Here is a 23,828-nt window from a genome sequence, read left to right as displayed (position 1 = left end):
CACACAGACATGCATGTGCCCGAGCACTGTATATATACACATATGAGCATGGAGCGTTCCATGAATCTGATTGAACTTGATATTCAACAGTGTACAACTACTGTACATCCAGTATGAAATGTCCTGTTTCATGGATGTAAAAGGAGTCAAAAAAAAAAAAAAAAACAAACAAACTTTTCAGGTCTTTCAAGCCTGAACACAATCCACCTTACTCAACCTTGAATCCCAACCCCTGACTCATTGATGGTGAATGATACCAACCACAGACAGACTGTTTAAAGGCTCACACAAATGTCTTTGGTGTATGTGTCTATTTTTTAAGGTACAAAATAATAATAATAATTATAATTATAATAATAAAAATAGCTATTTTGTGTGCTGTAGCAGTTCTTTTATAGCTCACATTAAGTGCAGCTCTGAACCCCACCCCACCCCCACCCAAAGAAAATACTTGTTAAATAAGGATTAGACAGGTCGAACACCATTGTAGTGCAAATAGTAAACGATAAAAAAAAAACAACATTTACAAAATATAGAAATGTTTGGATCCAACAGATGGACAAACATATTCCTTTCAAGTATCTCTCCTTGAAGAAAATAAAAATTAATCAGGTTACTTCCAATACAAAAAAGTCTCTCTTTTTGTTCTCTCTCAGGTAAACAGTTTCAAACCTATTAGGTTGCATAGTTCTAAGATCATAAGCACCTTAACGAAATGTAACTTGGTATTCTTTTTTCCTTGATCTTTCATGCTTCCCATTCTTGTTCTCAATTTTTTTTTTTTCATGTTGGTTATTGTTTTGTTGCGGAAGTGGTGCAGAAAAAGAAGGTGTGACCACCTGCACACTAGTGTTCTTTTACCAGAATATGTGTACGTGTGTGTGTGGTGTGGAAATGCCTTTGTGTGTGTTCAATGTGTGTCTCTGTGTGTATGAGGTCTGTGTGTGTGTTCACGTGTACGTGGTGGGGTGTGTGGTCTGTACGTGTGTTCATCTGTGTGTAGTGGGGGGTGTGTGTGTGGTGGGTATGTATGTGTCTGCGAGGGGTGTGTGTGTCTTTGTGTGTGTGCATGGGCTGATATACACAGAGAGAGGGTCACACAGACATACCTTACGACCTGGGTTACTGGGTGGGAAAGTGCCTATAAATGGCCCTTTCAAACTCATGGCTTTCTAGATGCTATTTGGGTTGTGCCAGCCCACATTACTGCAGACCAGACAGGTTGACTTCGAGGCTCATACGGAAAGGGAACTGAAAAGGAGAGGACGATATTCCCGTTTGAGCAACTGCTGTTACCCCTTGGATGCTGGAGGAAGAAGCGAAAGGTACCCCACTCTCCCTCTCCCCCGCAATTCCCGTCTCCTTCACTGTTTCATCTCTGAGCCCTGGCTAAGGAATTTCTCCACATCTTCCTTCATCTGTTTCAGGTTTTGCTTTCAGGTTTTTTTTTCTTTTTTCTTTTTTTCCTGGTTGTTTCAGTCAGAAACCTTAAACATGTCTTCGTGTCACTACTGTCTTCTCTGGACCGTCTCACTCCCATCCCCCCCGGGCTGGGCGCTCTATGAGCAACCACACTCCTCCACGATCATGTTCTGGATGTCCTTCTTGATGATGTTCTGCCCATCGTCATAGTACAACATGGACATGGGTCTCAGCTTGGTGGGCACACAGCACGACTTGAGGTTGGCGAAGGGGCTGTGGCCCCGCATGCGGTAGTGGTTGATGACCGTCGAGTGAAAGGAGAGGGATGAGCCCGATGTGCCTGCTATGTGGCTGGGGCACTCACCCTCACAGTAGTTGGCGTGGTAGCCGGAGGGAGCGATGATCCAGTCATTCCAGCCAATGTCCTTGAAACTAACAAAGAACTGTTTCTTACAGCAGATGTTGACCTTGCCGTCACACTCCAGGCCCCGCCGCCGGCGCCGGTGAGGATGGTCTTCAGACTGGCGGGCCTGCAGCATGAGGAAAGGTCTGTGCGACTGCTCCTTCTCCTCGTCCCCTCCCGCCCCTCCTTCTCCATCCCTCTTCTTCCCTTCCCCCTCCTCTTCTTTCTTCTTCTTCTTGCCCAGGAGCACCAGGCTTGCGCCGGTCTCCTGACACTGCTCACAGGCAATCCGTATGTCCAGGGAGCTCTTGCCCTGGTCCAGCAAGCGCTGGATGCAGCTGGAGACAGGGAAGATGTGCCAGGTGCTCTTCCGAGCATCCACCACCTTCTCCGATATCAACATTTCACTCTTCTCCCCCTTCAAGCCCACTTCCTCAGCCTCCTCCCCTGCATCCAAGCTGCCCTGCAGGTGCTTCTGCTGTTGAAAGAGACGGATGGTGACTTTGCTGCGGGTCCTGTTGGCCTTGGGAACTTTCAGGAAGAGCCAGATTTCTGCACGTTCCACCACGGACAGGTCACTGCCTTCTTTGGAAATCTCAAAGTGCAGCGTCTTCCTGGCTGTGCCTAAAGATGAAACACAGCATAAAAGAGAGCAGGGATATGTTAGTATCAAGTTCAAGGCCACCTCCTAATTTCTGGCAAGCATGGCAGCCTCTGTTACAAATCATCTCTAACCAGGCTCTGCGAATGAAGGCCTATGTATCTTAAGGACAGTTTGGACATCTCTAAATGGCTGAAGAAAAATAAGATGCTGTGACATGTGAAAATTATATGAAATTTAAATTGCAGTACCCATGAATTTTTGATCCCAGCTAGGCTCATTTCTTTACAGGTTGTCTGTGGCTGCTTTGCACTAGAACTTGGATTTGAGTAGCTGCGACAGAGTCCATTTGGCCCACAAAGCTTAAGAGACTTACTCTTTGGCCCTTTTCAGAGAAACTTCATCAACTCTTACTCCAGAAAGAAGAGAGACTAGATCTGAGTGTGTCTGGGAGACTGGGTCTGCTGACTAACTGCTTAACCTGAGTCTTACCTTTTATAAAATGGGAATAACATAGTGACATTTGGCCCATTATCTCATAGGTTTGGAAGGACCCAACAGGATAAGATAGATGAAGACATAGTATAAGCTCTAGCAAGCTGTGGAAACACTATTATCCCCGAAACAAATATGCAAACACCCCTGCTATGTAAGACTGCCCATAGTGTCTGGTGGCTAAGATGATAAAAGTATCCGCCTGCAATGCAGGGGACCTAGATTCGATCCCTGGGTTAGGAAGATCCACTGAAGAAGGGCTTGGCAACCCACTTCAGTATTCTTGCTTGGAGAATCCCCATGGACAGAGAAGCCTGGTGGGCTACAGTCCCTGGTGTTACAAATAGTCGAACACAACTGAGCAACTACGCACACACAGCACTTCCTGGCATGTACCCATGGGGCTTGCCTCCTCCATGGCCACAACCTGCTTCACGCCCCACCATTCCTTTCCTGGGTCCCTGCAGCAGCCATTTCTTTTATGTGCAAGCTGTCAGGCCAGCATGAAGTCAGGCCCCTCTCCCATCATTTCTCCATTAACCTGATAAAGGAAAGGTGGATTCATTCCCATCACTTGTTTCGTCCAGTCCTGCTCTGAGTTCCTACTGTCCTCAATATAACGCAGAAACTGTATGGAATTCTGGGCTCTACCTGAGCTTCTCCCACCTTCCAGCTCAGTTCTCTCCCACTACCCCATCTTTGTGGTCCAGCTTCACAGAATGAACATCTCATACCAGCTCTCATCTACAGGCACTGACAGTTGCTGTTCTTTCTACCTAAAAGACCCCTGCTCCCCAAACACCATCCATAGTGACTGCCCTTAATAAAGCTTTGACTTTTAGATGGGATGACCCATCTTCTCCTAGAAGTGACCCCTCTTCCCTCCACCTCCACCCCCACTCTCCTGCCAGTCCAGCTTAGGGCACCCCAGGTCTGAGGTCCTGTCTATCTCATTCACTGTCATAGCCCAGGAATTAGCAGAAAGTAGTCAATTACTTGCTTCTTTATTAACAAATGGAGGCACCCTTAGCACTGAACTAGAAGAGCTCCACCTCCTACCCCTGTATCCCTCAGTTTTGCTTTCTTTCCTTTAGAATGCAGTTTGTAGATTTAGTCACTTAGCTGTGTTCAACTCTTGTGATCCCATGGACTATAGCCCACCAGGCTCCTCTGTCCATAGAATTTGCCAAGCAAGAAGAGTGGAGTGGATTGCTATTTCCTTCTCCAGGGCATCTTCCCAACCCAGGGATCAAACCTATGTCTCCTGCATTGCAGGCAGATTCTTGACTGCTGAGCCACCCTTGAATGCTGCTTAGAGAGTCCAAAAATAGCAACAGCTCTTAATAAGAGAGGAGACCCCTACATTGGCAGAGCAGTTGAACGCAGGGACCACTCAGTTTTTGCCTAATTCTAAAATGAGAAAAAGTCATTCATTTCCTTCTTTTACTACAAGCACCTATATTCCTGCAACAACACTTACTATAAGAACTGGGTGTCCAGAGTAGAATTCTTTGATTGATTCAAGTGAGGTCCCTCACTTCCCCTGCTACCACTTGGTGGTATCTGAAACAAGCTCTCCTTTTCTCAACTGCCACCCGTGTGTACCTGGTTCCGACTGTTCGAGTACATGCATCCGGAGGAGCACAAATCTGAGAACCATCTGAAAGTTCCTCTTAGAACTTGCAACTCCCTAGGGGGTCTCCCTGCCTGGATTTCTATAGCTAACGGAAATCCAGCCATACTTATCACTCTCAGCCCTGAGATGTTTACGGGACTATAAATTTTAGGCATGGTTTCAAGTTCTCTGCAGCAGAAAGGCTATTCCGTGCAGGGAGAGCTGTAGATTCTGTTCTTAATTTAACAGTGTGATAGTGGTAAATTCACTGAGGCCGGGGCCCCAGCAGGGCTGCATGTGTATAGGAAGGGTTCTCTGGTACCCTGTATAAACTTGAAAGGACATTGGCTCTGATGGTGGTGGTGGCGGTGAGCAGCATTCCTTTGCCTCCGACCTCGAATCTCTGGCAGGAGTTGAAATGAATCATGAAGTTAGGTTTATGATTAGATCACCAGAGCAGGGAACAATTAGAGGAGAAAACTGTCATTTTTAAGGAAGCGTGAGGACTTTTTTTTTCCCAAAACGGGAATCCAGTATTCCCCTTTGCTAAAAATTGGTGGGGTTTGGGGGGTGGTGGTTGTTACTGTTTATCTTTTAAGAAAACAAAAGAGAAGAGACCACAAAGCAGAGCTTCGTCACTTAACTCTAAAAAGATCATCAGCTGTAGATTCTGAGTTGTAGGGTCCTCCAGAGATGAGAGGAAAAGGCAGCTGGAAACCGCCCTAGGCTCTGTGAACAGGCATGGAGGAGCCTGTGGTCCCCTCCAGTGTGGGCACAGCCGCCCTGCCCCGCAGAGAATGTTAACAAGCTCCCTGCTGGTCTCCCTTCTGCCTCCACACAGGCCAACTTCTGAAACCCTGAACCGCACAGGGTGCCACGCTAAAGACAGAGATAGAGTAGCTGCTAAGTTAGAGGAGCCAGAGGCCACAAGGTTCTGATTTGCTTTTCTAGGAAAAAGTGTGAAACGGGAGAGTCTGACTGGCCCCAGGCTGGGAGGGCGCTCTGGGTTTCAGCTAACTCATTTCCACAGGCTCTGCTCTGCTACAATCCTTCCTCAACCAGCAGGGGAAAAGGAGCTGAGGGTGAAGGTAGATGGTCATGGGTAAACAGAGGGTCCAGCTGGCAGTGTGGACCCACCCACGTTGGACTTTCCTTGAATAAAATCCAGAGAAGTCTACAGATGCTGGGAAGAGGTGGTGAGACGCTAACTGGCTGACTTGTACCACTGACAGCACATGCAAATTGCCTCCAGAGGGTCAGCAAGCCGAGGTCCCTTGCTCCCAGGGACAGCCTACAGGGCAGCCCCTCATTTCTCAAGAGGTGGTTTCTGATGCACAATATAGCCCCACCCCTTCTCCACAGGCAGCTGTACTTGGAAGCAAATGATTTAGTGTTCCTGAGAGAGGATTGTACAAAGAGAGTACTCATTAGAGGGGACTCAATCTGTCAGGTGCTGTTATATTAGGATCAGAGAGTCATCATAAAATGACTTTCATCCTGGTCCTGGCTGATAATTAACTGCATGGCATCGCCTGCGTACTGGGAAGAGGCGCAGTGCTGAAATATGCATCAGTTTAATGATCTGAGCAGAAAGACTTGGTTCCCTGTATTTGCCTCCATTGCCTGCGTGCTGGATCTCTCCCCCAGATTTCTGACATTTGGATTTTCCCCTACTAATTGACATGCCTGTCGCCTCCTTCTCCTGGTGTCCATTTCTGGAACTGCTATTTGTATATTGCATGATATTTTATCAGGGGGAAAAAAAAATAAAACTGAGATTCAATTTCACGAAAATGCCGTTGCCATAATGCTCAGGAGAACAGGGGGAAGAGAGAGATTCAAGGCTTCCTAATGTCTACCTTATATGCAGGTACATTTTCAAAGTTCTATTATATTCTGACTTATTAAGCAGTGCATTTATTTTTTCTTTTACATCTAGCTTTCCTTGCAGAAGTGGTGGGGGCACAGAATGAGAGAGCTAGGTGCTGGATGGAATTCATATTTACCAGGGCTGTAGGTTTCAGAAAGATATTACAACCCTCAAATTTCTTAGGCATGAAAAATATAAGTAGTCACTTGATTACATTTGCTTTATCTGTGTTTTATCTGAGACAGATGGCTATACTGCAATGATGCTTTCAGGATGCTCCAATCCTCAAATCTCCACGCACAACAATTCGAAAAATGGAAGGAGTCTGCCTAAGGCTGCGGTGTTTAGGATCAATTACTAGTCAGTTTCAGGCTTGACTTAAATATCTCCTGCTATAAAATCTTGGAATGGAAATCTTCCCATAGTGCTTTGTGGTACAGCATTCGTTTATACAGGTGTGTACCGGGTTCCTCCACTATTACCCACCTAACTAGATATAGCTGCTGGCTTTGCTAACCTTTCATTACCTACTCTATGATAATATTCTTTTCATCCTCTGTGCTATTTTTTCCCTCCCGAGGCTTGTGAGCAACGCTTGTATCACAGCCTGCTCTGCCTGAGTAATTCACTAAGAAGTCCCACGCAAACCCATGTGGGTGATAATATTTCATCACTTAAACCTCTCTTGAGTTTGGTGGACACATACCAAAGGGAGAAAAAAAAAAGTGTCTAAAAATGGATAGGAGAGATGATTACTGCACCTTGTAGGAAACACCTCAGAAATGTTTCTGAGTGGGAGGCATTGAATGGAGGAATGAGTTTGGAAACCTGCAAGTGAAAATACCTGAAAGCACATTTTCCTTTGCTTTGATGCTTTCAGAATTTTTCAAATGTGTTCATAACTCACTGAAGGATATAGGCAGGCATGCCAAGGGTTAAGCAGCCGAGTTCCGGGTTGTTCCCCCTCCCCCACACTAGGATACAAAATGCTGCTCCTACCCCACCCAACCCCACCAGCATTTCAGGTTCATGGGTCCATGAGCAATTCCGATGAAATAAACGATACTAACATGCAGTGTTTCATTTTTGATATGTTTTGTTCTCCTCACCAGGGTCCTACTTAAAGTATGCTGCCCTTCTCCATGTGGGTAATAATTAAGTCTCTAATGTTAATGTAAAGAGCCTTGTTGTTTATGGAGGAGTTAAACTCACCACGTGGGGGTGGGGGGGCTCACTGTAAAATACAGCTGTTACTTTCATTTTCCATTCTTCATCAGCGTTTCCCTGTGCCTAGACATGGTACAGTCACTGATGGGAGAATACAGCATGTGTGTTCCCTGAAGCACTAATTTTGCATCTGGACTGTTTCCAAGGATTTCTGCTAAAAGCAGCAAGTGAGGCCTTGAAGGTTATGCCTCCTTTAACCTGCAGGAGAGGGTCTTGCCAAAGCAGAACTTAGGTTATAAATTATCTTGTTGTTTTTTTTTAAGACTTAATATCTTTGCTTAGGATCTGCTATTGAATTGTAAATGCTCGGCCATATTCCTGCATCTTTCATTTAAATGGCAATTTTAAAAAAGGTTAAATATTTAGAGAGGAAGGGATTTTAGATGCCGAAAAGGAGAAAAAATTTCTGAAGGTTTAACCCTCGGACTTTCAGAGACTTCTTCCAAAGTTCCTGAGAACTTTTACACTTTGGGTTTTGGAGCTAGGAACCAGTCGGGTATAAAACATTCTGAACTACAGCTAAGACATTGTGCCTGAGTACATTTTAGCAGAAGAGGGACCAAGAGAAACACGTATTTTTTACGCAAAGTGCCTGGGAAGGTATGATTCTGGGTTTTCCAAATATGAAAACTGAATTTCTACCCTGATCCTCCCCCACACGCACTCCAATACACCTCCTCCTCTGGCCCAAACCACTAATCCATCTCTTTTCACATCTTTTCTCCACCATTTCTCTCTACACTCTCCGTGCAGAAACAAACGCATCCTCCAAAGCCTTACGTGCTGTTCCCACAAGGCATTAAATAAATAGACTTTCTCCTCCCTGTCTGAAGTCACTTGTCCTTTGTCGCTGGTAAAAACTGCTGATAAAACAGGCCAACTGGGCAACCACATCAGGGGAGACGGAAGAAGTGTTTTGTCAAAGCCCAGGCGGCCGTATTAGGGAGAGATGTGTGAGCAAATCAGGATTGCTGATGATTCACGATCACACTTCTCCCTGCTCTGCTTTGTTTGCTTCTGAAATTTCTCATTCCTCTGTCTTCCATAGAGCTGTGGAATGTCCATATGTATCACTAGAATTCCTATTTCCTTACTTTCTGTCTCATGTAATATGTTACAGGTAGTCATGTTCCTCTCAACCCATAAAATCTTAACTTTTCCTGCAGGATGGAAGGAAGGAGGGCGGGGCGGGGAGGGCGGATTGTTAATCAGCAAGATTAGGGCAATGCAGGCTGGGGCTTCCAGTAGGTGAAATTGTTTCCCTGAAGATTAACTGGTAAGGAGCAAAAGTCTTTGGAATGCGCCCTCTTGTGGCCGATTATTTTCATTATTCAGAGAAGAGAGTGTATAACCTCTGTGAGGGTGAATTCCCAGCAAGTTCAGAAGATGGGCATGGGGTAGTGGGAGTCATTTCCACCTTGAGATGGCTTTCCTGGGGTGGAGGAAAACAGTCATCCTAGCAAGCCACCTCAGACCTCTGTCTGGGAACATTTGTGTATGTACATTTTAACTCAAATCTTCTGTTAGCTAGAATGTTCCAAGGAAGGAAATGTATGTGTTGCTTTCAACAACACCTGGCTGTGTGCATATTTTCTATTTCTTGGTGCTTGATTTGTCTTTCTTTCCCTATACTTTCTTCAGTAAGTGCTATTAATTGCTAACCTCATCACCAGAATCAGCATGAGACTCAAATATACCATTATCCTCCTTTGACTGACTAGCTTTTGTCACAAATCATAAAAAGAGAAAATAGAGAGAGAAGTCAAGAAGACCACTAATTTGGCTTCAATGATAATTATGGTGATAGTTGGCTTGACTCTACCCATCTCTTCCTCCTGTTCCTTAAGGTGTTAAACAACAAAGGATTCTGTTGCCAGCCTTGCAAAAAATGCAGTCACCTTGGTAAGCAATCTGGGGTTACAGATATAAAAACAAAATCATTGTTGTTTGTGAGAATACATTTCAGAGAAGCTGAGGGCAATGCTTTACCGCTTAGTCAACAGCAACTCATATCAGCTTTACCAAGCTGGGTGCTTTCCACCTGAATACAAGGGGCAGACTCAGTTCAAAAAGTTCCTGGCACCTGAGTTTTGTGAGTCCTTCAACTGTGATGGCCATGTCTTGGCCTTATTCAACCATCATAATGAGTAGAGGGAACAATAAACATGATTATGAGGCTGAAGAATGCGTGTATGGGTGAGCATTTGTGACATGCATGCAGGTGACACTGAATTCTATGCTGTACAGAATGGTCTCTAAAGAAAAAAAAACTGAATGCCCTTTGCTATTCTTAAAAATCTTGATGTTTGATGTCATTTGAGAATTACTAAGATTGAATTATTCCAAAAGCAACAAGACATTTTTATATATTCACGACAATTGTTCTGATGATAAATCTCTCTTCTGGGTTAGCAAAGGAGCAGCAAAATACTCATATAGTACATACTCTACTTGGAGAGTAGATTGTCCATAGAGCAATCATTTTTGTGAAATCATACTAAATCGCCTTAAAGTTGATGCGTGAGACTTCTCAAATGAGAAAAATGAGCAAGGGTCAAAAACCTTTTCTAAGAAGCCAGCAACTTGCCCAAAGTCAAGCTGTAAACTCGACCCGGAGGAGTTTTCCATCATAGACCTTAAACTGTAGTCAACATGTGAGTTAAATGAATCCACCTTTTCAAAAAGTGGCTCAATTTCTTTCAAACCAAACAGGTACCAGAAAAGGTTTTTTGAAAAATGACAAGATTTCATATAATTGACAAAAAGACTGGCACTGAGATGAAGGCCATAAGTAAGAAAGAAGGCAAAAACTCAAATTCTTTCCCTGCAAAATCTCTTAATGCCAAAGGAGTGATTTGCTTTACAAGTTGGAGAAGTCAGGAAGCGGGTGCGCTGCGAGCATCAGGTGTACAGTTAAAAGTGGCCAAAGGCATAAGTCTGCTTAGTCATATGATGTGGGTAAAGCCAATTGAGGAAGAGCTGCAATTAAGGCCATTCTGTGTGGCAATTAGTATATAAAAACATATACAGGGTCCCTATTGTGGCAGAAAAAGGAGCAGCGCCTAGACCACTGGAATCCATTTCCCCGCTCAGGACCTCAGAAAATGTTAAGAAAAATTGGGTGGTAGCTCAGAAAGACTCCAACCTGCCTCTTTCCCTCAGTAAGCTTCACGAGATAAAGTCAAAAGTCCTTTGGGACTGCATCAAAAAAGAGCTTTAAGAGAAGAAAGTCAGACCTTTTTGAAAGGAAAGACGCTTCTGGTGAGAGAGCTAAACTGCCTGCGGGACACCAGAGCTTTTCCTAGGAGGGGGAGCCAGCAAGTCAGCAGGCTATCTGCTCCACTCCCACCCCCCACCCCAGAATGTCTGGGTGACATCCCCCAGAAGGATGCCCTGGTCTCACGTGGTTTTCTTGAAAATATAACATCTGAGTCAACAGGTTTTCAGGATTGGAAATTCTGAGTGTTGCCTTAATTGTTTATACTGCTGCGGCAAACTTTTAAACAGCAATGCTGGGAGTCCCGGCACATACTTTACTGGCCATATGCTCTACCAAACAAAACAATGGCATTCCTTTCAAATGGATTTGGCAAGAGATGCAATTCTTTAGCCTGGCATTACCATGAAAGTAACATGAAATTAACACATCTGTGTGTGCCCAGGCACAGCACGCAGGGGCTTGTAGACAAGCAAAAGGATCTGGGTCACATAACTGTAAAAATAACCTGACCCCTGGTCTCCAGCAGGCCCTTTTGACAGGTATTGTTTTCTTCAGCAACAGGTTAGCGTGGTCCTGAGCCAACGATTAGAATCTATTTATTAAAGTTCTTCCTCTTAAGGATTGAGTGGGAGTTCAGTGTAGTATCTGAGAGCACTTTGTCAAGGTTGCATTCCTTGGCAGAGAGCTCTTAGTAACTTTACAGAGAACAAAACTCTTTTTTTTTTTTTTTTTTTAGTTCAGAGAGCAAAAGTCAGTGTTCCAAAAGTGACTGATGGTTCAATGTCATCTGTTCCCTAGCCCACCCCATCCCCCAAAGTCGTTCTTCACTGCCTAGAATGTGATGCTTGTGTCTTTAAAGGCAGAGTTTCTAAAGGTAAAAATGACTGTCACTAATATGCCCTGCTTCTCGATGTGGCCCCTGATTGGACTTTTAAAGAAAAGGGGATGTTTTTAAGACAATGACTTCATCTGGGCCATGCCATCCCGGTCCTGCGCCTGCCGCCATCCCCCCACCCACCCCACCCACCCACAGTAAAAACTTCAGATGGGGTCCGGAAGCCTCCGGGCTTCCCCCCAGCACCAGAAAATGCCCCGACTTTCCTCCGGCTCCTCTGATCTAGTTCCCCCGGCAGGCAGGGCGAGGGAGCCTCTCTCAGACTGCCTTCCTGCTCCACATTGGGCCGAGAGCTTCCCCCGGGACGATCGGCTGAGTTGAGCAAGTGTAAGCTAGCCATCTCCTGCCCAGGACCCCAGCGCCCCAGCTCTGGGAGGTCTCTACCCCGCTCCCCACCCCCCTATCCCCACCGCGGTCCATCCGCTACAGTCCCCTAATAACTCATGACCTTCCCAGGCAGGGTGCAGCTGGAGGGCAAGAAGTTCCGCCGCCGCCGAGGGCTGTCAGAGCAGTGTGCCCCCCACCCCCATCCCCGGGCAGGCACCCACCTGATTCCGCGAACGTGATGATCTCCGAGGTCTGCTCCATAAGTTCATTCATTTCTGCCCTCCGTCCGATGTCGTCCTCTATCTCCACGTACCCGTTCTCCCCCACTTTTCCCACATGAAGCTTTCTGATCGCGTTCAGAAGCGCCGCCTTGGGTACCGGCTGGGTGACATCGGGTCTCTTCTTCAAGTGCAGCATGTTTAAAATGTGCTTCTTGACGGCCTCCACCATCTCCGGCTGAGAGTTGGGTACATCCTTTGGGAGGGTGGCCAACGCACAGGACGGGCAGTCTGGGGCCGCGCTGTGCCCCTCAGATCCCGGGGTGGGGGAACTCCTCACTATAATCCAGCAACTCGCCAACAAAAATCCTCTCAGCCAGAGCAAGGGCATCCTGGCAGCAAAAGTTGTTGTGTTGCCCTTTTAAAAGGCTCTGCTTTTCCTCCCCCCTCACGCACAGGGTTTTTTTTTTTTTTCTTTTTCTTTTTTTTTTTCTTTCTTTCTTTTTTTTTTTTTTTTTCTTTCTGCTCTTCAGTCAATTCTCTGGAACAAGAACAAAAAGTTTTCTGTGAAGTTTTGTTTGCAGGTTCCCTCTCTGAATGCAGTGAGTGCTGTAGGTTTGTGGCTGTCAGGGAGGAGAGTTCTGACTGTCTCCGAGTAAGAGAGAGGGAGGGAGGGAGGGAAGGAGGAAGGGAGGGAGAGACAGGGTGGGGGGGGGGGAGACAGAGACAGAGAGAGGACGGGAGGGAAAGAGAGACAGGGAGACAGAAGAGAGAGGGAGAGAAGGGGGAGAGGGAGGGAGGGAGGGAGAGAGGGAGAGAGAAAGAGAGAGAGGGGGAGAGAGAGAGGGAGACGGAGAGACGGAGCGATTGGCCCTAAGTGAGTGAGTGAATGGGAGAGGGAGGGAGTTTGTCTGTGAGTAAAGGCTGTGATTAGGAAGGGGAGGGACAGCTCTTTCTGACAGGCTGCCTGCCTTCTGCTCCCTTACACACACACCTCTCTTCAAATATCACCATTCTCTGGAGTTCTACTTTCCCTTCTGAAGGAAATTCTCCTGACTCGGTTCTACTACTTCTTCTTTATTTCCCCCCCGACCCTGTTTCTTTCTCTGTCCAGTCCCCTTGCTTCACCTTCTTCCTCTTTTGGAGGGACAAGCAAAGCCCCAAGCAACGCCCTGTCTCCATCAACAGGGAGGACCAGACTGAAACAGCCTGCCCCAGTGCCCCTCCACCCTGCCTGGCCACTGCCTGGAAGGTGGGGCTCAGGGTGCCCAGAGGTGGGCAGGCAGGTGGTGAAGGTCAAGAAGAGGGGCCACTGTGTCACTGGGGCCAGCTGACTGCTCCGGCTGGAGGGAATCCTGCAGACTGTCCTTTCCCCCATTCATTCATATCTCAATGTTCAGGGCCATCAACACTGGCAGGCGATCAGAGGGGAGTGCAAACAGAACTTTTGTTTGGGGTCATATAATATACTCTACTTTTTCCAACTGCAAAAGGCAGCAGGGCATTGAAAGATCCACAGGCAGGCAGCGGGTTACACGCTTGTGTCATGTGAAGTGAGGCTCTGTGCCCTGTCTTTAGCAGCCACCCCTCCTGCCCAGCACACACACTCACAGATGACAGCTCACGACCACTAGCTCTGACTTCACAGGTAAAATGCAGAATTCCGCTGGCTTTTCCCACATTATTTTATACAAACAGTGAGCTCCTATGACTTGAATAACTGGTCCTAGCTGGGGGAAGAATCTCTAAAATATACTGGTAAATAATTTTCTCTGTCATGGGGTAGTTTGTTCAGCCTGCCCCCTACCCGCATCCCGGACCAGTCAACAGACTGGCTTCTTTTTCTCTCAAAGGAACAGTACAGATGAAATCATCATGGATTTCAGTGTTCACAGAAAAAGAAAAATGTGAATTTTTAAACAATGCCTCTCTGAGTTTTTTTTTATTCTCCTCCCCCTGCCCCCCTCCTTTTTTTCATTTTTCTGTCTTATTGCTTTTATCTTGCAGAAGTATCTTTAAGAGGTCCATCTGTTAAAGCTTTCCTTCCCTCTCAGTTTCTTTCCCACACATAAGCAAGCCCTCTCAGTTTCTGTAGATACAGTCAGCTTCTATCTGACACCTAGTGTGTTCAGAGCATTATAGTCAAGCAATGCACTTTGGTTGGGAAAAGTTAATAAATAACATTACTAGAAGCATAAGAACTGAGAGCGAGGGGAGGAGGGTGAGACCAGTGTGATACTAAGTTAAAATTACAGTTTGCACAGGTAACAAAGCTTTTCTGAATTGGATACCCCATCCCCCTTTTCTAAAGCATCTGCCTGTGAGACTTTCTCTGTGACCAGCCACCTTTAGGATTTTTACCTCTAGGAACATCGGTTACCCTGCTATCACTGTTCAGATTTTGTCAACATTCCTTGAAGAGTCTAATTTTCTTCTAGTGGGGGATGGTGAAAGAGAATGGGGAAAGGGTGGCATTTGTGTTAATAATTGCTTAATAAAATATCTTTGAAACTGAAGGTTTATAACATAATCTACCTATTTGGCGTCCCATATGCAGTACCCAAAGCATTTTGCAGTCCAATTAAGTTTTACAAGAGAGGTTGAAATAGAACTCAAAGTTTAATGACTCCAAACAACTTGAGAGTCCCAATACCTGCATTTAGATAAATGTAACTCATCATCAGGACCCTCTCTGTATGTGAGTTTGTGTGTATTCCCTGAATTTACTATTTGTGAATGTAACTTAAAAATTAGCCTTCTCTTTGACACAAGTCCTTGCCTAGAGATGCTGAATTGGGTTGTAGAAACACATAATCTATCTGCATGCTGTACTGTTAAAAACACTATTCACTTGCTTGAACACATAAAAAGGTACAGATCACAATCTGCATGGACGTGCCAAGAAGTTGTAAAAGTCCTGCTCACCATCCTGCCTAGGAATGTAGAAAGAGCTCAGAAGTTAAGTTAAAAAGCATTACCTTTCCGGTCCTCTCTTTCACCAGCAGACTCTTGTCTCATGTGGTAAGAGCTGTCCGGGTTCCTCTTCATGGTATTGGCACTGAGGAGTTTTATACTGTACTACTTATTTGTACAGTCACACATGGGTACCAGTCAAGCAGAGGAGGGCTGGGGCTTTGTTTGGGATTGGTTAGAATCAGCATGACATCAGCAGATGACTGGTTTTTCCAGTGTGAGACATATTTCATAACTCATTATCTAATGGAAAGCCTTTCTTGGCTTCAGTAACACTACTGGGCGATCAGTGAGCCAGTGAAATGTCTGACTGACTGGACTCCCCTTTAGAACAATCCTGGAATCCAACAACTCTGTCTCACTGAGGGTCCAACTTTCAACTTTTCTTTGACCAATCGAGCACACACTTCTTATATTCAGGCTCAGTTTTATATCTTCACATAAGCATCTGTTACTTCATGAAGTTGCCTCTATTTACAAAGTATTTTATTGTTTCTTACAGAGAAGAAAGTTCACAGTGCTCTTCCTAGAGATTCTGATTTTACTTTTTTAAATAAGATATTCCAGGGAGGAAAAAAATAAGAAAATAGGTATACCTATATGGGATGATCGCTTCTCCCCTGATTTACAGCATTATTTAACATCTTGAAAAACTTAATTTTTTAAAATAAGATGTTTTATTGAGAAAAAGCCAAGGGAAATATGTATCCCTATGGGATGATGTTCTTCCCTCTCTTGACTTACACTATTATTTTACATCTTGAAATTGAATACCTGCTTTATAAATCATTTATCACTGAGAACTTTGGAGATAGTCACTCTCTGCTAGTGAACTTTATAAGTATGCTTCCCAAGCCTTTAGAATCCCAATCTAACTAGAAGAAAAAGAAAAGAAAAAAAATCTCCTACATGATTCTTCTTTATCAGAACTTCAAGTCCTATGATTTCTAAATTGTTACAAATACAACGTGAGATTAATGAAAAAAAGTGAACATTTCTTGGAACTGGAGTTAAGTTGGTCAGGGTGTTTTGGGGGAGGGAGGAGGCAGAGTTAGCTAGTCAGGGATAACACAGGAGGAAGGAATTCTCAGACAAGAATGCTGGGGAAGGGTTGTTAGAAGAAGCATAGCTGAAGCCTAAGTCGGGTATTCATGACAAGTTGAATAAAATGTGCAAAATTGGGAGCTAATGAAAGCCATATGACCAGATATGTTGTTTTGTATGCAGGATTTAACATGCATAAAATAAACTTTTCACTGTGCCCACAAGCAAAATATAGAGACTCTGGTCTCCTGATGTGCAGTTTAAGCAGGTTCCTTTAGGACACCAGAAGTTTGTCTCAAGGGGTCTGTCTTGGCTAAACACAGAGCACGTGTAGGTGCTGAACTGTATGTTGGGGTGGGGCAGAGTAGTCTGAGAATTGCATATTCAGAAACGAAGTAGGAAATAAAATGTTAGGTTGTAGAGAAACAGAAGGAATCTGAGAAGGAAAGATAGAAACAGGATCAGTGTTGGTTAACTCCAAAGCTGCCCATCAGGTTTGAACTGGATGGATCCAACCTCTCTATAAGAAAGGAACTTCCCCATCCTTTTTGGATGAGACCTGGGGGGGGGGGGGGCGGGGGGGTGGTGGGGCATCCAAATTCACCCCGCCTCCCCACATGAACCCTGGTGTCCTGGAAATAACACCATGTTTATGAGTTTCGGGGCACAAATCAACCTGGATGAGACCCCAGTTTCACTGCTTACTAACCAGATAACCTCAGCCCTCAGTGTACTCATCTGTAAAGTGGGATCCACCTACTCCACTGCAGGATCAAGCACGTGCTCGGAAAATACTGGGTGATAAAGCTTTCCTGGTGCCTCTCTCTGAACATATGTGTCACAGGAATATGCAGCACCCCGACCAGAGAAGCCACCCTCTCTCTCGGGTGATTCAGATCGCGTTGGCCACGGATGCCACCAAGGTGCCCACCTGCCTAGGTCAGCCCACCAGCTGTGATATCATTCTCCACCTGAATCCCCAACCTCAGAGCTGAGCCACGCGGGAAATGCCTCCTCACTCAGTGGAAATGAGGTGGAGGTGGTAGAGGAAGCAGGCAGGTTAAAATAACTTCTGTCGACTCTTGTGGATGGGGGAATGATCTTTTCCCTGCCGGACTCCAGGGCTCCGGGGAGTGGAGGAGCTGGTCCGCCCAGCTCCGGATCAGCATCTCCAGTTCCTTCCTCGACTTGGTTTCTCTTTCACTTCCTGCCCCCTCCCCCCGCGCCCCAGCTCCCCCACCCCGGCCCTGCGGTCCCGCTGCTCGGCCTGCTACTGTACCTTGAGCAACACCTGCTGGCAGCTCCCGGGGATCACGCCGGATCGCGGCCGCTGCTCGAGCTCGGCTCGCGGGGCTGGAGTCTGGGCCAAGCCTTGCGCAGCGGCCGCCTCTATTTTCACCCGGAGCACCAGCAAGGGCAACTTCTTTTAAGAGCAGCTCTTGATTTTTCCCCCCTTTTGGCAGCTAGAGAATTCAGAGAGGGAGGGGGAAGGGAAATCACTGATCAGTAAGTGCAGCTGGGAATCTCTGAACCCAGTTATCAGTGCCAGGACTGAAAGCCACGGCCAATGTCAGGGACCAGGAAGGGGACTTGCGGGCTGGCTCCCAGGCGGACAGAGACGCGCGGGGAGCGCTCCCGCCCCGCCAGCTCTGTCCCCTTTCGGATCGCAGAGCCCGGTCCTCCCCGCCACTGCGCTAGCACGGTGGCCGGCTGCCACCGCGCTTTTCACCTAGTGCAGGAGGCCTGATTTACTGACTCCTTCACAAAGCTCCTCGTCTCTTCGCTGGAGCCTTTTGCAGGGCTCTATTCTCGCCTGGAGGAGCGGCCCCTGGAGAACCCGGTGGAGCAGCTTGCTTCGAGGAGCCGGGAGGGAAACTGTGGTACCTTATTTTACTGTAATTGCAAAAGGCGCGATGTGCCAGAGATCTATATTTAGAAGTTGTATGTTTCTACTTTTATGTAAATGGAGCAATTAGGGCCTGTCTTGCTGCTGCTAAACTCCAGGGCTTGTGCCTTGCTGGGAAAGCTGGTGTTTTCAATCACAATTAGTGAGCTGGTCAAAAAACCAAGTTCGTTTAAGGATAAGAGCTCAACGGTGAGAGCGAGGGAGAGCAGAGTCCCTGTGCCATCCTGGGACCGCGGTGACACACACCTTGGGGCACGGCTAACCTATAGTGGAGTTTACCCGTGGCAGCAGCTGTCCCCGTGCAAAATTGGCATAGATCAAGGAGCGAGAATGTTCATTTTCCTTCTCAAGCAAACCGTCTGTCCTTCGGCTTCCATCCATGCTATTAATTGGTCTCTTTGCTCACTACTCCTGGAACAAGGAGACAGGCCTAGAAAAGGGGACTGTTTTTTTTTTTCATGGCTCTGTTGTTTTAGCTGCTGCTCACGCTTTGGCTCTCCTGTTATTCTGTTAAAAAAAAAAAATACCCACTAGGAGGCGTGAACGCCCCAAGCAGGTGACTGGGACCTTGTCATCTGATTCAGTCGAAATGGCACGAGGCAGGGGGGTTCACAGCACTGACTAGGCTGCTGACGATTCAGGGTGTTTTAGTTCCTTCCTATGAAAAATCTGTTCCCCCAAAAGCATGATTTCTGGTTCATCCCCCCGTCTGGGAAACCGAACAGAAAACGTGACTAGAGGGAGATATCAATAAGATTCGAGGTGTTCTCAGCAGCTGACGTGTTATTCTGGGCTCCAGGCAGGAAAACCTTGCCTCCGTGGGGAGTGGTGACTCCCTCGAGAGGCAGCGCCTCTCCGGATCTAGAAAACGTGGGCGGGATCCAGAGTGGTATTTGCTGCCGGGAGATTTCCAGAGTCTCATCGAATGGTTTGGGTTGAATAGGGAACTGGCAATCCCTGCCTGTTTCCTGGACAGCCGGAGCTTGCCCATCTCCTGGGCGCTGGGTTAGGAAGAGAGATTTGGGACAAGGAAGAATGAGCATTTCACATTCCAAACTGAACTAGGAAGCTGTTTGCTTGTCAAATCAATGAATAAATACAACTCAATAGAGAGGAAGAGTGAAACATGAAAATTCCTCCAAGGGATGGATTAGGAGTTTGGGATAAATAGATGCAAACTCTTGTTCTATAGGATGAATAAACAACAAGTTCCTACTGTATAGTATAGGGAACTATAGTCAATATCCTGTGATAAACCATAATGGAAAAGAATATTAAAAAGAAGGCATAGGTATGTATAAATGATTCATTGTGCTTACAGTAGAAATTAACACATTGCCCATCAACTATACTTCAATAAAATAAATTTATAATAAAAAGTCCTCCAAAATTCACTAGAACACAACAGGATCAGAAATAGTTGAACTAAAACTCTTATTCCTAAGCATCCTGTTTCTTTTGAACCACCAGAATATCCCACAAGGCCTTGTGCTATGTGCAACTACTCTGTTTTAAGAGTAGTTGGAAGTGCCTTACCTGGACCAAGGGAACCCAGATGCTAGAATTAACATGATTAAGGAAAAACCAGAAAGAAAAACCTCAGTAAATAAACTGTTATCACTCCATCTACAGCAGTGCCTCTCAACTGTGATGATTCTGATCCCCAGGAGACATATGGCCATGTCTGAAGACATTTTTGCTTGGTGTAACTGGGAAGGAAGGTGCTACTGGCCTCTAGTGGGTAGAAGCCAGGGATGCCACTAAACATTCTAATGATGCACCTGATAGCAGTCTCAGCAGAGAAATCATCAACCCCACCCAAATGGTAACTCCTCTGCAGTGGAGAAACCCTGACTTTGAGTTATTGTTACAAAGTTTCACCTAATTTCCTTCCCATCCATGCTCCAAGGGGCCTCAGCATCTATGTAAGAGAAGAATCATTCAAGTAATTCTGCCTCCTTGTCTGTCTTGGGCTTCCTGATTACCAGAAGACTGCACAGCAGAGCAGATACTGACACAGTGAGGGTACTTCTCAAGCATCCCCACCAACTTTCCAGGGAGGCCTCCAAGTATTTGCTTCTGGCTTTGCGTTCTAACCAAAAGCAGAATCTTGGTGACCGGCAGCAAAGCGAAATGAATTGGCCCCCACCCAAGCTGTTAGGGGGCAACAGGTAATGGAAAACAAAAAGTGAATGAGGAATGAGTTATTCATTTGAGCAAGTCAGTATCTGAGAAATCCACTCACTAGAAAATTCCCTGAAGTGAAATTCACAAAAGTGAGATTACCATGCCTTGCTCCCAGAGCAAGCAAATATGATGTGGCTGGATTTTGTTTGTTTAATACCTTGGGGGAATGACACACAGTCAATATCCACAGAGAGAAAACAGTGCTTTGCTAAATCCTAATGCATGTTCCAAGCAACGTTATATTCGCCAAACTTCCTTTGTAAAGGAAGTGGGATGACTGTTCAAGGAAGGCCATGCCCCTTCAGGTGCTGCTCTCCTGTGAGGACTGGGGGAAATATTGTGAAGGAGCCCATATCACAGAAAATAATCAGCAGCATCAACAAATGCTGGTGAAACCCACAAAAGGGAATTTGACTGGATCCATCTAGCTGACATGTGAAATGCTGATCTCTGCACAATAAGGCCAGCTCTCCAGGCTTATCACTTAGTTCCTAAGTGACCTGGGTTATCCAGAGAGGAGAGGGTCAGTCAGAGAATGTTCTGAGATGAACATAGCAAGAGGGGAACGTCTTATACACTCAGACGCCATCTCATCAACGCCAACACCTGAATCTAGTCTATGCAATAGATGGTTATTTTAGAACCAAAGACTTCCATCCACTTCCAAATGATTCAGAAAAGCCTGGATTGCTTCCCAAGAAGTAATCATTTAGTCCTGGTGAAAAACTCAATCTAGAGAGAGAAATACACAGTTATAACCTCTAGAGAAAAAATAGATATTGAAAAAGAAATAAAAGCAACACTAACACTAAAAGGCCTTACTAACCAACATAATATTTCAAAAGTGTTTATCAAAAGTCAGTTCTAATCCAATCAGGGAACATCTGGTTGCTCTTCCTATTGCCCCAGAAGATGATGAACATGCTTGCAAAGGAACGAATAACAAATAGTCGTAATTGTGGTTCTCACCTGGATCCCCTTGGGTTGAAAGTTCCATGTTGCTGCCTGGAGGACTCAGAAGCTTAGCCTACGGATGCCATTCGACTCATAAAAGAAGGAATCTTGATCCTAATCCAATGTTGCCCATCCACAACCTGCTTCCAAGTTGTAGCTTGGGAGGGAAGACACAGAAAAGAATGGGGAAAGTCCTGGGTGTATTTTTTTTTTTTTTTTTAATCAGTGAATCGCTGCCTCCCTCCTGTGCTGATAGAGAGTCCAAAGGTTCTACCCTTCTATTGGAGCACCCCCAAGGCCCATTCAGGCCCGCATGACAGGAGTGCCCTTGTTCTGGGCACGGTGTACTTTCACAGACACTGACACTGTGGCTTGGTTAGTAAATATTTACAGGTGCCCCACCCTAATTTTAGGAAGGTCAAGTTTGCAAAGGTGCCTTGGCAGGCAGGACTTCTGTTAGTCTTTATCAACTTGGGAAAGCACACTATAATTAAACACAGTATTTGGAGAGTTTCACTGAAATCTCTGGAGTCTACAACTAGCCTTAGACTTTCAAAAATTAACTTACAGCCCCTGTCCCCCTTTTCTGGATACTCACCAAGTTCCTCTTTAAAGATAGGATCGAATGATGGAGGAAGAAAGAGACAATGTATTAGAAGGAAAAAAAGCTTCAGAACACTTCTTTTCCAACAAGCCAAGGGTGAATTTGTGATCACTTAATAAATGGGGACATGAAGCCAATCCTGTCCTTTTGCCTCATTTAAGTATGAAATGAGAGTAATTAAAACTGTGATCCCTGGAGAAAAAAGTTCACCCAATAAGTTCCCCAAATTTCAAGGAGCTTTTGTTTTACTAGATGCTGTTAGTTTCATGTTAGTCACAGGGAAAAAAAAAATGCCCACATGCACACGCACGACTAAATGTAGTCAGTTTGCTCAGCTGGTGCTGAAGTCACTACTGCCCACTAGGAGTGAGTTACTGTAATAATCCCCTTTTATTAATCATAGGCTGGAGGAAGCAGAAAGTGGGTGACATCATTAGGCAAAGGGCCGGCTAACTCATGCTCCAATTTACTCAGCTTTATTATAACATCTCTCAAGTGTCATATGAAAGCGATTACCAATTCACACTTTCCCCCTCTGAGCCACCATCCCTAACCTTCAAATTCAAACTCCCAGAGAAAAGCTTAGCTCTCAGGTGGAGGCATATAGGGGCCAAACCTCACCAAGGTTCCTTGTCCCAAAGAGGAAGGTCCTACTCAAAACAGCTTTTCCTGATCTTAAGATGAAGATGGAGTTGGTCTCTAGAACTATCACATCCCAATTAACTCTTGGTTTACTCTGGCCTCTGACTGGAGAGGACAGCTCATCTTGAAGAGGACCAGAAGGATGTGGGTAGATGCAGCTCCCCAGGGTCTCAAGATCACCAAGGACACAATCTCTGCACCCCAGGGATCTGAATTATGAAAAGCACCATTGGATGATGTGCTCAAAGGTGGTAGTTAAGTTGTAGGCCCTGCAGCTAGACGGACTGGGTTGCCTTCAAGCTGCAGGATGCTGGGCAGATTCCATATTGCTAACTTAGCTCTCATTGAGTGCTAATAATACTAGCCTCTCCTTCATAGGATTGTTGCGAGGAATCAGTGAGTCAATACCTGCAAGGCATAAAGAAAAATGCCTGGCACAGAGTTAATGTTACTCACTAGTATTACTTCTTTCTCTAAAAGGCTTTACTGGCTGAACTGACCTCTCTGGAAACTGCTGTGTAGGGCCCTGGAAAGATGAGAAATGCGCTATGAAAAGGCATTAAGGCAAACTGGTCCGGCCAGCCCTAACTGCACATTTTGACCCCGTTACTGGCTTGACCATTACTAGTCAGTCTGCCTCTCTGTGGCCCAGTTTCCCTATCTCCTATTTATCAGATGAGGAACCTCTGACAACTAAAAAATAACATATAACTTAAGTCAAAAGGAAACTGGTTTGAAGATGCTCAAGAGTTCAGACTTGAGACACTGTTGTTTCTTTAAAACATTTTGAACAAATTGTCAGGCTGGGCAGTGGGTGCCCCCTAACTCTGCATATTTGAAAAAGGAGCATGTCTGTAATATGTATACATCAGAAAAAAAAGTTTTTATCAAGGCTAAGTTATACTTCATTCTCTTAAACTTGGGCCCTTGCAGAAGCAACTTTATAGGTATTTCCACTCCTGTCTTTACTTAAGTCCCATCCTGACAGTGTTTTAAGGAGTCAAAATAAAGTTTACTTAGGCATGTGTGAGAGACAGAATGATAGACCAAAAGAAAAGTCTGCAGCTCTGTAATATTTAGATAGTGATGAAACTGACTCCGTGAAGCAAAGTGCAGTAATTACACAGGGCAGTTTATTACTTGGATTCACCTTTGCTCAGCTTTAAATTACAAGCACTCTACTTGGTGAGAGGTTTGGCTCCCCAAAAGTATCAGCTGATGCAGA

General features: G+C 45.5%; 1 protein-coding gene across 6 annotated transcripts; it reads right to left on the bottom strand.

Moving 5' to 3' along the window:
- Positions 1–478: 478 nt before the first annotated feature.
- On the bottom strand, positions 479–21,629 carry INHBA (inhibin subunit beta A). 6 transcript variants are annotated; one of them, XM_055590744.1, is made up of 4 exons: positions 21,373–21,629; positions 17,590–17,773; positions 12,297–12,834; positions 479–2,449 (listed from the first exon to the last, which is right to left on the bottom strand). In XM_055590744.1, exons 3-4 carry the CDS (start codon positions 12,682–12,684, stop codon positions 1,560–1,562), a joined length of 1,278 nt encoding a protein of 425 aa, XP_055446719.1. In that variant the 5' UTR covers positions 12,685–12,834; positions 17,590–17,773; positions 21,373–21,629; the 3' UTR covers positions 479–1,559. The 6 variants fall into 6 exon arrangements, with proteins under 6 accessions (XP_055446719.1, XP_055446721.1, XP_055446720.1 ...); XM_055590746.1 differs by lacking the exon at positions 21,373–21,629 and adding an exon at positions 19,753–19,886; XM_055590745.1 differs by lacking the exon at positions 21,373–21,629 and adding an exon at positions 18,463–19,707.
- Between the last annotated feature and the right edge of the window lie 2,199 nt (positions 21,630–23,828).

Source organism: Bubalus kerabau, chromosome 8 (genome assembly GCF_029407905.1).
Source record: "Bubalus kerabau isolate K-KA32 ecotype Philippines breed swamp buffalo chromosome 8, PCC_UOA_SB_1v2, whole genome shotgun sequence".
In the NCBI taxonomy this organism is placed as follows: Eukaryota; Metazoa; Chordata; class Mammalia; order Artiodactyla; family Bovidae; genus Bubalus; species Bubalus kerabau.
Note: the sequence above shows the minus strand (reverse complement) of the source record. Positions and strands in the feature narration are given on the sequence as shown.

Coding starts and splice junctions, on each gene's coding strand:
- INHBA (XM_055590744.1), bottom strand. CDS start 12,684: ATGCCCTTGCTCTGGCTGAGAGGATTTTTGTTGGCGAGTTGCTGGATT. Junction 2,450..12,296: donor CATCACGTTCGCGGAATCAG/GTGGGTGCCTGC, acceptor TTTCATCTTTAG/GCACAGCCAGGAAGACGCTG.